Source organism: Oryctolagus cuniculus, chromosome 1 (assembly GCF_964237555.1).
Source record: "Oryctolagus cuniculus chromosome 1, mOryCun1.1, whole genome shotgun sequence".
Classification (NCBI taxonomy): domain Eukaryota; kingdom Metazoa; phylum Chordata; class Mammalia; order Lagomorpha; family Leporidae; genus Oryctolagus; species Oryctolagus cuniculus.
The window spans coordinates 237,705,986-237,718,547 of NC_091432.1; the positions used below are offsets into that span (position 1 = coordinate 237,705,986).

The 12,562-nt window shown below is 57.8% G+C and overlaps 1 protein-coding gene across 3 annotated transcripts; it reads right to left on the reverse strand.

The window, feature by feature from the left end:
- Positions 1–264: 264 nt before the first annotated feature.
- On the reverse strand, positions 265–12,513 carry DPH7 (diphthamide biosynthesis 7). Of its 3 annotated transcripts, none has more exons than XM_070059707.1 (9): positions 11,391–12,513; positions 11,180–11,313; positions 11,013–11,100; positions 9,877–9,971; positions 9,459–9,689; positions 5,371–5,440; positions 5,204–5,269; positions 4,888–5,060; positions 265–1,288 (listed from the first exon to the last, which is right to left on the reverse strand). In XM_070059707.1, exons 1-9 carry the CDS (start codon positions 12,335–12,337, stop codon positions 777–779), a joined length of 2,316 nt encoding a protein of 771 aa, XP_069915808.1. In that variant the 5' UTR covers positions 12,338–12,513; the 3' UTR covers positions 265–776. The 3 variants fall into 3 exon arrangements, with proteins under 3 accessions (XP_069915808.1, XP_008249416.1, XP_069915809.1); XM_008251194.4 differs by having other exon boundaries at positions 9,459–9,631; positions 11,391–11,664; XM_070059708.1 differs by lacking the exon at positions 9,877–9,971 and having other exon boundaries at positions 9,459–9,631.
- Positions 12,514–12,562: the final 49 nt, after the last annotated feature.

Below are 12,562 nucleotides of genomic sequence, written 5' to 3' on the forward strand. Positions count from 1 at the left end.
CAGCACAACCCAGAAGCCTCCCTGTCTTCCCGTCGCTCATCTGCATAGTTTCATGGTTCCACGATGTGATTTAAAATTTGAGACCAAGAGTTCCCATCTATTGATTTACCCACCATATGCTCACAACAGCCAAAGCCAGGAGCCACAAACTCCATCTGGACCTCCCATGTAGGTGGCAGGGGTCCAGGTAACTTGGGACTTCGCCTACTGCTTCCCAAGTTGTGTATTTGCAGGAAGCAGGAGCTAAGACTCCAACTGAGACACTTTAAAAATATATATATATTTATTTGAGTTATAAAGAGATACAGAGGTCTTCCACCCACTGGTTCACTCCCCAAATGGCTGCAACAGCTGGCACTGGGCCATGCTGGAGCCAGGCGCTTCATCTGGCTCTCCGATGTGGGTGCAGGGGGGGCCCAAGCACTTGGACCATCCTCCCCTGCTTTGCCTGGTGCATTTCCAGGGAACTGGGTTGGAAGTGGAGCAGCCAGGACTCGAACCTGTGCCCACACGGGACTCCATAATAAGCGGCAGCTTTACCTGCTAAGCCACAACACCAGCCCCAAGGCAGCCACTCTGATGTGCATCATGGGTGTCCCAAATGCCTACTCCAAGGTGGCCTTTTAATGTCCATCCAGAGTTACTTCTGACGTAACAGTAACTTCTCGGGCTTGTTTTAATTAACATAAGCCAAAGGGCTGAAGGTCAACATCACCTGAGAAGTAACAAGCTGTGGGCTGGTGCCCCAGTCCCTGCCAGGTAGACACCAGGGCTCTTCAGTGGTCCTGCAGGGAAGCCTTGCTGACAGACGCTGGCCGCCTGCATTGGGCAGTTTCCTCAGCGTGGCTGGGGGGAGGGTCTTGAGCTCCGTTCACTTCCCATTTCCAAAGGTGGAGAACGTGATCATAGAATGAACAGGTGGCCAGGAGGCTGCCATCCAAGTTTGCCTCTTGCAGGTCAGGGTCACAGTTGCACGCCTTGGCTGTGGCGTGCAGCTGACTGCCATTGCTGCTCATCTCTGTGAGCGGTAGGAGAGAGGCCAGTGGGTTGACTGTGCCTGGGGATCTTGCGTGGTCCTCCCCCTTACTGGCCACTAGGTGGTCGAGAGAGGGCCCCGGGGGCTTGTTTGTGGCTGTGTCTGCTGGTCTGGCTCCCTCGTTGCTGCGTGGAAAGGCCGATGAGGAGGGCCCGGGCTGTGGTGAACAGGACGGGAGCCAGGACCAGTCGGCCCCATATACCAGCGAGTTGGGCATCGTGTGGGACACCAAGACTGTTGCCTCCTGCTTCTCTGGAGCGAGAGACAAGAGCACAGAGAAATACAATGTCACAAGTGGTCAAGTCCCCAGGTGGCCCCTGTCCACCCTTCAAGGGAGACCCCAACCTGAGCAGCCCCTCCCTTACGAATAGTTTACTGGGCAGCAGCAAACTTTACTTTCTGTGTCCTGCAAAGGAATCAGGATGTGGACAGGTGGCAAAGAAAGCCAGACGTCGCTTGCAGTGCTGGGTGTGCCTCAGAGAAACCAGACGGCCATGGAACCACACGTGAGGGCATGTTTCCAGCTCAAGTCACAAGGCTTCTCAGGGGAATACGCCGCAGTTAAGACTTAAAAAGTGAAGGGTGGGAAGGAGCTGCATGAGCAAACGGGACACAAGCATGTACGGAACTGAAAACCAGCTCGCTGAGGAGCCAGACGGCCGTGGCTGTGCTGCTCTTGGTGAGGGCACAGAGAACGGGCTCGGACAGCAGCTGCAGGGTAGCGCACGACCTCCTGCTTCGTGCGGCGCTGTTACAGCCACGTGGAGGGTGGGGGGACTGGCACACAGCCATGCAGCAAAGGACCCCAGAAACAGAGAGGGTGAGGTGTGGCCGTGAGGGGGCAGTGGTCCAAGAGCAAGGCCCCACGCTGTCAGAGCAGCCAGGAAACTAGAGGAAGGCGAGTCGCTTCTGCTCCAGCTCCCTGGGAAGCAGCAGATGACGGCTCAGGTACTTGGGCTGCTGCCACGCACGGGGGACAGCTGGATGGAGTTCCAGGACCCTGGCTTCAGCCTGGCTCAACCCTGGCCCTGGCCACTGCAGCCATCTGGGGAGTGACCGAGCAGAAAGAAGCCTGCTCACTAATTCTGCCTTCCAAATAAATAAATCTTAAAACACAGGAAGACGTTTTGTCTGGTATTACGTCTTTTCCAAATATAGATGGAGTTGTGTAAAAATTATTTCTGAAAGGTACTCCTTTCTTTAGATCTATTTATGTTACAGGCAGAGTTACAGAGAGGGGGAGACAGATCCATCTTCTATCCACTGGTTTACTCCCCAGACTGCTGGAACGGCTGGAGCTGAGTAGGTCTGAAGCCAGAGCTTCTCGGTCTCCCACGGGGGCGGCAGAGGCACAGCACCAGCTCTTTCTCTCAGTATTCAGTATCTGCCTTTCAAATAACTCTTTTTTAAAAAAGATTTATTTTATTTATTTGAAAGAGAGAGAGGTCTTCCATCTGCTCCCCAATTGGCCACAATGGCCAGAGTTGCGCTGAGCCAAAGCCAGGAGCCAGGGGATTCTTCTGGGTCTCCCATGTGGGTGCAGGGGCCCAAGGACTTGGGCCGTCTTCTACTGCTTTCCCAGGCCATAGCAGAGAGCTGGATGGGAAGAGGAGCAGCCGGGACTAGAACCGGCGCTCATATGGGATGCCGGAGCTTTAGGCCAGGGCTTTAACCCACTGCGCCACAGCGCCGGCCCCTCAAATAACTCTTAAAAAAAAAAGTGCTGCAGCACTCATTAATGACACAGAAGGAAAGAGCTCCCCCGTGTGGTGCCATCGGGCCAGCACGAGCCTGACAGTGCACGTCACCAGTGAGGGGACCAATGACACCCTGCAAAGATGCGCAACCCCAACTGCAAGACACTTTGGAGTCCAAGAGGGAGCACATGGACAGGAAGAGGACGGCAAAGCTGCAGCAGGCAGCAGCTCTCCCGGCAAAGCTGCGTGGTTTCACTAGCACCAGCATAACAGTGGCCAGCGCTGTGGCGCGGTGGCTTGAAACCCCAGCCTGCAGTGCCGGCACCCCATATGGGCACCAGTTGCTGTCACAGCTGCTCCACTTCCTATCCAGCTCTCTGTGATGGCCTAGGAAAGCAGTAGAAGATGGCCCAAGGGGCCGGCGCTGTGGCATAGCAGGTAAAGCCGCCACCTGCAGTGCCGGCATCCTATATGGGCATGGGTTTAAGACCTGGCTGCTCCAGTTCCAATCCGGCTCTCTGCTACGTCGTAGGAAAGCAGCAGAAGATGGCCCAAGTCCTTGGGCCCATGTACCTGCCTGGGAAGACCCGGGGAAAGCTCCTGGCTTCAGATCAGCGCAGCTCCAGCTGATGCAGCCAATTGGGGAGTGAATAAGCAAATGGAAGACCTCTCTCTGTGTAATTCTGCCTTTCAAATAAATAAAATAAATCTTTAAAAAAAAAAAGCAAAAAAATGGGAGGTGGGCTTGTGACATGGGGTTAAGCTGCCATTTGACATATCTATATCCTAGACTGGAGTACTGGTTCAAGTCCCAGCTGCTCCACTTCCAGTCCAACTTCTTGCTAATGCATGCTGGAGGCAGTAGATAATGGCTCAAATGCTGAGCCCCTGCCACCCATGTGGGAGACCCAGATGGAGTTCCTGTCTCCTGGGTTTGGCTTAGCCCAGCCCTGGCTGCTCCAGGCATCTGGGGAATGAACCAGGGGATGGACCATCAGTCTGTCACTCCACCTTTAAAGTACATGACATGAGTACATGTTACTAGAAAGGACACATTACAATGATAAAAAGGTTGTCACATCAAGATGTCTAGGAATTATAAACTTCAAAAAGCTCCTGGAAAACAGAATTTAGAAGATGTTTCTTTTGGTGCCACAATTGAAGCACACGCATGATTTTTTCATAGCGAGCATTTTCTATGAGCATAAACACTCCTCATGTGCACGTGCGGGCTGTGAAACAAACTCAGTGAATTCAAAAGGACCCACAATGCAGTAAGACGACGTCAGTCACAGAAAGTGGGACCTTCCACCTAATGTGGACATTAACCGGCACGCTTGTAAGTAACTCGTGGCCAAGAAACGATCACAGGGAAACTGGAAAATACCTTGAAGTGAACGACAGTAAATATACACCACCCTGAAATGCCTGCAATGTAGCAAAAGCAGTGCCCAGGGGAAATTTACTAGGGTGGCTGCCTCCGTCAGTAAGGAGGGAAGATCTCAACTGCTGCAGGATGAGCAATCACGGCAGGTTCACCCAATTAACAGAAATGCCCCAGAAGCAATGGACATAGGGAGCTGCAGAGGAGGCTCCCTGCCACAGAGCAGAGCCGCTGCTGGCACAGCCCTCACGGGAGCAGCCATGTGGCTAAGACGAAGAAGAGATGGTGTTCCAATCGGTTCCCGTTGCGGGGGTTGGGAGGCAGTGGCATGCTTGTAGTTCATGAGCTAAGTGATGAGGGAGGGACGTGCTAGGGTTCCCGTGTCCAGAGAACCCTACCCTGAGAGGCTGTCTGCCCTGGAGCATCCCACAGCTCGGGCACGAGCAGAGGTGCCCTAGACCAACGCTGGATTCCCCGCGTGTGAGAAGGAGAGCAAGAGAGAGATGGTGAGCAAAACAGGGACATCGGGCCAGGGAGCCCAAACTGCCTGCAGGCAGGCGGGTCACAGAGGCGGGCCAGGCTCCTGGGCCAGCACTCAGAGAATGACTTGCAGGAGGAACCAGAGTGCCTGAACTGTGAGGGAATGGGTGCAGCTGTGGGTCACGGCAAGGTGTGGGGGCCCTGGGAAGGTACAGAGGCTACGGCAAGAGCTGGGAAGCAGAGATCAGAGGCCTCAGTCCTGAGTCATAGATGCTCGGGTCCCCACTCACCCAGGGCCTTTTGGCAGTCCAGGATCTTAAAGCCACCATGCATGCAGGCCGCCAGGAGCAGGTGGTGCTGGAAAGGGTGCCACCTGAGCCTCCACACGCCGCCCTGCACAGGTGTGTCTGCCACTGGCTGCTTCATGTTCCGCGTGTCCCACAGCAAAACATGCTCATCGTAACTGAAACCAAAGGGCACACGGGAAAGCCAGCTCTGACTCCCACAGGGGCAGGGACATCTCCCAGGGGACCCAGTCCACACATCCCTTGAAGACAGTCTCCCCTTCAGGTGCCTACCCTCAGATGGGAGCTGCTGGTCACTCACCTTCCTGTGGCCAACACATGGTCCTGGTGGGGGCTGCTCTGGATGCTGCACACCCCCATCGAGTGTCTACGAGCAAAGGCAGCTCCTGAGCCAGTGCCCAGTGGGGACCACCCAGGCAAAGCGCCATGCAGGAGGGGCAGTGCCAGGCTGACCCCTCAGCCAGTTACCTCTTGCTGGTGAACAGAGAAGTGCCAGGTATCCGGGTGTCCCAGCCTCTCAGAAGGCCATCGTCTCCCCCTGTGTGGAAGCAACCCCGTCAACAACACTGGTGACAGAAAACCCCTCTCACAGGGAAGGGAGTTTCCTTGAGTGATTTTTCAGGATACTCCAGACAGGAGAGCCCAGAGGTCAGACTAAGGAAAGCTCACTACTGAGGAGGGGGCTCGCTGGGCTGCGCCTACTGGGGAAAGAGGAAGAACGTGGCCATCATTCCCAAGAATTCCCAGGCCACTTGAGGCTAAACAGCCTCTGCCTGCCAAGAGCTAGTTCACACCAAGAGTCCCTAAGCAGGGACTGTACTCAGGAAGCAGCAACCAGGAAGCCTAAGGCTCTGGAAACTTCCACACACCCCTAAGTGTTTTGTTTTGTTTTGTTTGTAAGAGTTATTTATTTGAAAGGCTGAATTAGAGGCAGAGGCTGAGAGGTCTTCCATCCACTGGTTCACTCCCCAGATGGCCATAATGGCCAGAGCTTGGCTGATCTGAAGCCAGGAGCTTTTTCCGGGTCTCCCATGCGGGTGCAGGGGCCCAAGGACTTGGGACATCTTCCACTGCTTTCCCAGGACATAGCAGAGTTGGATCGGAAGTGGAGCAGCTGGGACTCGAACTGACGCCAATACGGGATGCTGGCACTGCAGGTGGCAGCTTTACCTGCTATACAACAGTGCTTTCCCTGACCCCCATTTTTTTTTTAATATTTAATTTATTTATTTGAAAGACAGACAGAGAGGTCTTCCATTTTGTTGGTTCACTCCCCAGATGGCTGCAACAGCCGGAGCTGCGCTAATCCAAAGCCAGGAGCCAGGAGCTTCTTCCAGGTCTCCCACAAGGGTGCAGGAGCCTAAGGACTTGGGACATCTTCTACTACTTTCCCAGGCCATAGCAGAGAGCTGGACAGGAAGTGGAGCAGCGAGCAATCAACCCGGCGCCCATATGGGATGCCGGCACTGCAGGCTGGGGCTTTAGCCCACTGTGCCAGAGCGCTAGCCCCTGACCCCCAATGTTTTACAGGGAAATATCCTGTCACATCACAGTAAAAAAAACACTTGTTTTAGTGGAACTGAACAGATGGATTAAACAGGGCGTTTGGGATTCTGACTTGTAACCCATCTGAGAGAACAACAGAGACACAGGGCAGACGGTGACATGGTAGGGAGGACAGCTCCAGAGCTGGGCACCAGGGAGGAGGCAGTGGAGCTAAAGGAAAAGGCCTTGACCTGGTAACCTCACCCACTCACCCACTCTCCTCCGCCCAACAGCATTCACTGCACACACACTGTGGACCCCTAATGGCACAAGGACATGGGCAAACACAGGACTACTATGGCACTGGCCAAACCCATGGGGGAATCTGAAATAGGAACTGCGATTCTGCAGCACACACCTGACGGAGGTGCCCTCACACACACCCAGAACCCAATCACCTTCCCTACCTGGCCGACAGGTCTCCAGGCTCCGGCCTGCACTTGCATCCCACTGGACAGGACTTCAGAAAGTGCGCCCCACTCCTCGAACACTCACAATGGCTCCCATCTCAACCTGTAGGCTGCAAGGCCAGGGCCTGGTGCCACTGTCCGATCTTTCCTCTTTTCTTTCCTGGCTGTAGGTGGCTCTTGTCCCATGCCGGGCACATCCAGCCTTGGGCCTTGCGCCTCTGCCCACTGGTCCCTGGCCTCACTCTCCACTGTACCTCCTTTCCAAAACACTTAGCACCTCTGAAACACTGTGCGCTCTCCTCGCATAGTCCGTGTTGTGCTTCGTAGCACACAACAGACGCAATGAGCAGAGTTCAGCCTGTTTTGTTCGCTGACGTGTCCCAAACACCCAGAACAGTGTTTAGCAGACAGAAAGTGCTCAGCTGTCTACGCCACACCACCCTGTAAGCGCCCAATCTCGTCTGACCTTGGAAGCTAAGCAGGGCCGGGCCTGGTTGGTACTTCGATGAGAGACGGAAAGTGCTCAGTCAGTACATGCTGATGTCTAATGAGGCAGCCATCAAACCACCGCCCCGCTATGCCTGCGCTCTGCATCCGCCAAACTGCACGGCAGAAGCACCAGTGCAAGACTCGGCGGCCCTGAAAGTGAAAAGTGAGACCTCCAGGGCTCTCACAGAGCCTGTTCACGGGGAAGGGTGTTCCTCAGGGAGGAACAGTGTCAGACGGGAATCACCAGTGTGCAGGGTGCAGGGCCATGCCAGCAGTGGTGCAGGCAGGCCGGGGCGGTGTTCTGAACGTGCTCTTTTCTGAAGGACACCTCACACGAGGGACCCTGAGACTTGAGAGAACAGGGAGGCGTCTACCCAAGACCACATGCCCCAAGGCCTCGAGGAACCTCAGTTTTGGGTTTTACCTGCCATGACGTGGGAACTACCAATGGCTGTAGTGATGAGCACGTTTCGAAAGCAACTGCTCGGGCTACTGTGTGGAGCCTGGCCTGGGAAGGGTCAGGAATGAACACGGGGCATCGCTCAGAGCTCTGCTGTGAGCAGACAGAAGGTGGTTAGCCTGGACAGGTGGCTGCAGGCAAGAGGAGATGGCCACTTCCGAGGCACTCAGACGATGAAATAAACAAGGCTTGAGGCCAGCGCTGTGGCGTAGCCAGTAAAACCGCCGCCTGCAGATAGGCGTTGGTGGGGCTGGCACTGTGGCAAAGCAGGTAAAGCCACTAGTGGTGCTGGCATGCCATATGGGAGCCAGTTCGAGTCCTGGCTGCTCCACTTCTGATCCAGCTCTCTGCTATGGCCTGGGAAAGCAGCAGAAGATGGCCCAAGTCCTTGGGCCCCTGACTCTGCATGGGAGACCTGGAAGAGGCTCCTGGCTTTGGATTGAAGCAGCTACAGCCATTGTGGCCATCTGGGGAGTGAACCAGCAGATGGAAGACCTCCCCCCCCCCTCCCTCCCTCCCTCCCTGTAACTAACTCTGCCTTTCAAATATATAAATAAATGAAGAAGAAGAGGGAGGAGGAGGGAGGAAGGAGGAGGAAGAGAAGGAAGAAGAAGGAGGAGAGGAAGAAGAAGAAATGAGCAAGGCTGGGTCGTGGGAGTAAAGGGCCACAGGTCTCAACGACAACTCCCAGGTTTCAGAGCTATGCAACCAGGCTGTGGCCCCAACAGGGAGAACTCGGGGAGGAGTGGGTCTGCAGCAGAGGCAGTACCAAAACAGTGAGCTCAGCTCCGGGTCCCTGGAACGGAAGGGATGCAGGAAACACCCCAGCATCGGGAGTGGGCAGCCAGCAAGGTAAACGGATCCCAGTCTCTAAATAAAGGTCTAGGTTAAACAATCTGAATGTGGTCGCTTCTAGAATACAGACAGTGACTAAAGTTGGGAGAGTGATAGCAGAGAAAGGCGTCCAGACAGTAGCTACAGGACGCTGAACGCTTTTGTGTCAAGGCAACAGAGCCAACAAAGTAGAAAAAAAAAAGTGAATCGGAAAGCAAGAGAGGTCACAGGGAGACGGCAGAGGGAGGAGGGAGACAGGAGGTGGGGGAGGCCGAACGGTGCTGAGTTAGGAGCAGAAAGAGCTCCAAGTGCCTGGGTGGGATGAAAACAGGAGTCCCCCACCTCAGCTCGCACCTGGGACTCTACCCACTGCCACAGATGAGGAACGGGAGAAAAGCAGTCAGACCTTTCATTCGGGTTTAGCGAATTCAGTGGCTCCTCTTTGGTCCTGAGACCCCCCCCCGCCCAAGTTTTCTCCACTGGGAAACAGAAGCTGCTCGTTTCTCGCTCCCACTTGAGCCCCTCATGAGACTTTCTCCGACGCTTCCTTCTTCTTTTGGAAGGAAATCCAACAAAACGAACATTGTGCCCACAGGATCAGGCAAAAAGCACGGAACTGAGTCCTAGGAGCACACGGCAGCTCTCCCTCAGGACACCGCCCTCAGCACCGCTAAGGCCGCTGCAGTTCTGAGGAACCCTAAGTGAGGAGTGCCAGTGACAGCCTCTGTCGCAGAGACCCGCTGGACCAGAATCCCAGCCTCGGGGATGCCGCCCCGGCAAGTCAGAGACAGCCGTGACGCCCAGGGAGGAAGACCGACCTGAATACACCACGTCAGTCTGCCAGTAGTTGAAGGCGGCGATCCAGGCCTCGAATGCGTGGGCCTGCCAGGAGGCCACACTCTGCAGTCCCGAACCCTCTTCGTGCACCAGCAGAAGGTGCAGCTGCCCCTTGGAGTCACTGCTGATGATGTGCAAGGGCTGGTCAGCGGCACTAGACACAGGGAACCAAAGGAGAAGCCCGGCTGAACTTTGCAGACTGGCAAGTGCTTCTGCAAGAAACCAGCATCAAAAACATCATCGCTATCAGCCCAAAATGCCAGGGTTTTGTTTCTGTAAACTGGGACAAGTGGCGACGTTGCCAGACTTGGGGGACAGGATCAGGGCAACAGATGGCTTTGGCTCACTCTGGGGAGAAAACACGAAGTCATCCAAACAGGAAAGATCAGGAGCCCTTACCTCCCGAGCTTCCCCGTGGACCAGTCCAGGGACAAAGCCAGACACTGCTCGTCCAGGACAAGGCTGGACGCCGGCTGTAACGTGCAGCTGCTGTTCTACTGGAGACAAAGGGACTCCCGCCAAGGTAAGTCATTGTCCCCCCACCCACTCCCCCCAGGAACAAAGTGCGTGAGTCACAGGTGCGTACTTCAGCCTGGCACTAAATCTTTACCTGCTACACGCCAGGACCCGGCAGGAGCCCTGGAGTTCGCACACCTGGGAGGAAATTCTCACACATGACCTTGGGGCCAGGAAGTCTGTTTTTCACACTCACTCACTCTGAGCACCCCAGACACTATCAGCTCCTATGCAGGCTGCAAAACCGGTGCTGGCACGTGCTCGTCACCCCCAAGTGGCGTGTCTCCAGAGAACAGGACGGAGAGGCCTCTACTCTGGTTTCCATCCCAGGAACGGCAGTTCCTCTCCAAGATCTAACCAGTCTGGCAGGGGCGGGCACTGGGCACAATGGTTAGGACACTTGTGTCACAGATCAGACTGCCTGAGCTTGAATCTTCTGATCCAGTTCCCTGCTCACACACACCCTGGGAGGCGGTGGGTGATGGCTCCAGTACTTGGCTCCCTGCCACCCACGTTGTAGACCTAGGTGGGTTCCCAGCTCCTGGCTTCAGCCTGGCACAGCCCCTGCTGTTGTAGGTATCCAGGGAGCGCACCAGCAGGTGCAGGAGCCCTCCTTCTCTCTCTCCAGTAAGCTGAAAATAACGGGTGGACTTCATTGCGTCAGCAGCTCCGGGCAGGCTGCGCTTGGGTGCTCCTGCCCAGGAGAAGGTTCAAGGTGTTGCCTCCCTCAACCTGAGACCAAGGCCACTGCTCTGAGCTGGCCTGAGCAAGGGCCTCTCCCTACAGGCTCTGGTCGTCATGAGTCAGCGCTGGCGGGACCCACAACCGGCCTCACAGCGCCTGCATCGCTGTGTGTCCACTGCCGGCTTTACCGGCCACGCCGCTGCCAAGAGCAGAGTCAACCCAAGCTTGTGGGCGCCCGGGATGTCCTCACGGAGTAACAGGCAAAGCGACAGCGCGGCCCCCGTGCTGAGGCACAAGCCGGGGGAGGCCCGCCCCGCCGCCCCGCCGCCGCTGACCTCGGATTCCACCAGGCGCAGCAGCTCCACGGATCCGCCGGCGTCGGCCAAGCCCAGGAGGGCGGAACCGGCCACCGGGACGTGGCACCTAGGGAGAGAGCGCGGGCGTGGGGACGCGGCCAGGCGCCCCCGGCCGGACAGAGACCCCAGCCCCGGGCGCGCAGTACCACTTGGCGTCCAGGATGGCAGCGCCGTCTCTCCGGTGGGCCTCCGCCAGCGGGGCTGCGGGGCGGTCCCCGCAGAAGCTGTACAGGTAGAGGCGGCCCGCGCGCGTCTGCGGCCCGGAGGCGCCCGGCGGGCTCTGCGGGGAAGGCATGGGTGTCACTGCCGGCCCGCGCCCGCCCAGGGACCCCGCGGGACCCCGCGAGCACGGCGCACCTGGGCCTCGCGGCTGGCGGGCGCGCGCAGCTGGTAGGTCCCGCACGCGAGAAGGTGCCTGCGGCCCCGCAGCGGGCACCAGGCCACGGCGTCCGCGGTGAGCTCGGTGTCCACCGCCTGCTGCAACCGCACGCGGCCACCCATCGTGCCGCCTGCAGGGAGGCGCGGACACCCGCGCGGCTCGCAGCACCGCCCGATTCCCGCCCGAGCGCCGGGGCGGGACTTCCGGCCTCCCGCCCCGGAAATGCGCGGAAGCGGCCAGCGGAAGGCACGTGGCGAGGACCGCCGCAGGACAACCGAGCTCCCCTGAGGCGCAGCAAGGGGTTACCCGGGCACCGCAGGCACCGCGATCTCTCAGAAGCGAGGCCGTCGGGCACGCCTGGCGCGGCCGCGACGGCGCCCCTTCCGGAGGAAGTCCCGCCCCCACGGACAGGACACGCCCCCGCGAACTCGGACCGCGGGGTCAGACGAGGGACAAAAGCCAGCCGCGGGTCCCGGCCGCGCCTCGCAGTGGGGCGGCAAGCAGGAGGCCCGACGGCTTCCCTCCCTGCAAGGCCGGGGGACCAGGGCACGTGGACAGGCGCCGGAACCCGGCTGACCGCTCCAAGGGCCAGGTAGGAAGCGCAGTCCACAGGGACCGTAGCCACGCCGGCTGGGAGCCTCAGCACACGCTGCAGGGTCCACACAGGGCCAGGCTGCTCTGGCGTCTCCTGGGGACTAAGGCCGGCTGGGCAGCGGCCACAGCCCTGCACCACAGGTGGGGAGCGCCCGGTCCAGCCAAGGCAGCTGCAGGCGGGGCGCCATTCATTTGTATGGCCCAGAATGTTAGAAACACCTACACGTCCCTTGGCAGAAAAAAGGTTCCACCCCCGCTGTGCATGGACAAGAGGCCCTGGGGCCGCCGTCCACACTGCAGACGTCCACACTGCAGGCGAGGTGGCCCTCATTCTGCTCCAACCCCGGGGGGGGGCTCAGCAAACCTGGGAATGCCCCGTGGGCACAGCTCACTGCTGAGCTTCTCCAGGGAGAGAACTGCCCGCTGCAGGGGTCCAGAGCACCCATGCCGCTGGCAGGGGCCAGGCTCGAGGTAGGCCCTGCGCTGGCAGGGGCAGCCCTCCCCAGCACCCAGAGCACCCTCCACAGGGCGAGGAGCGGAGCAGAGAGTCCGAGAC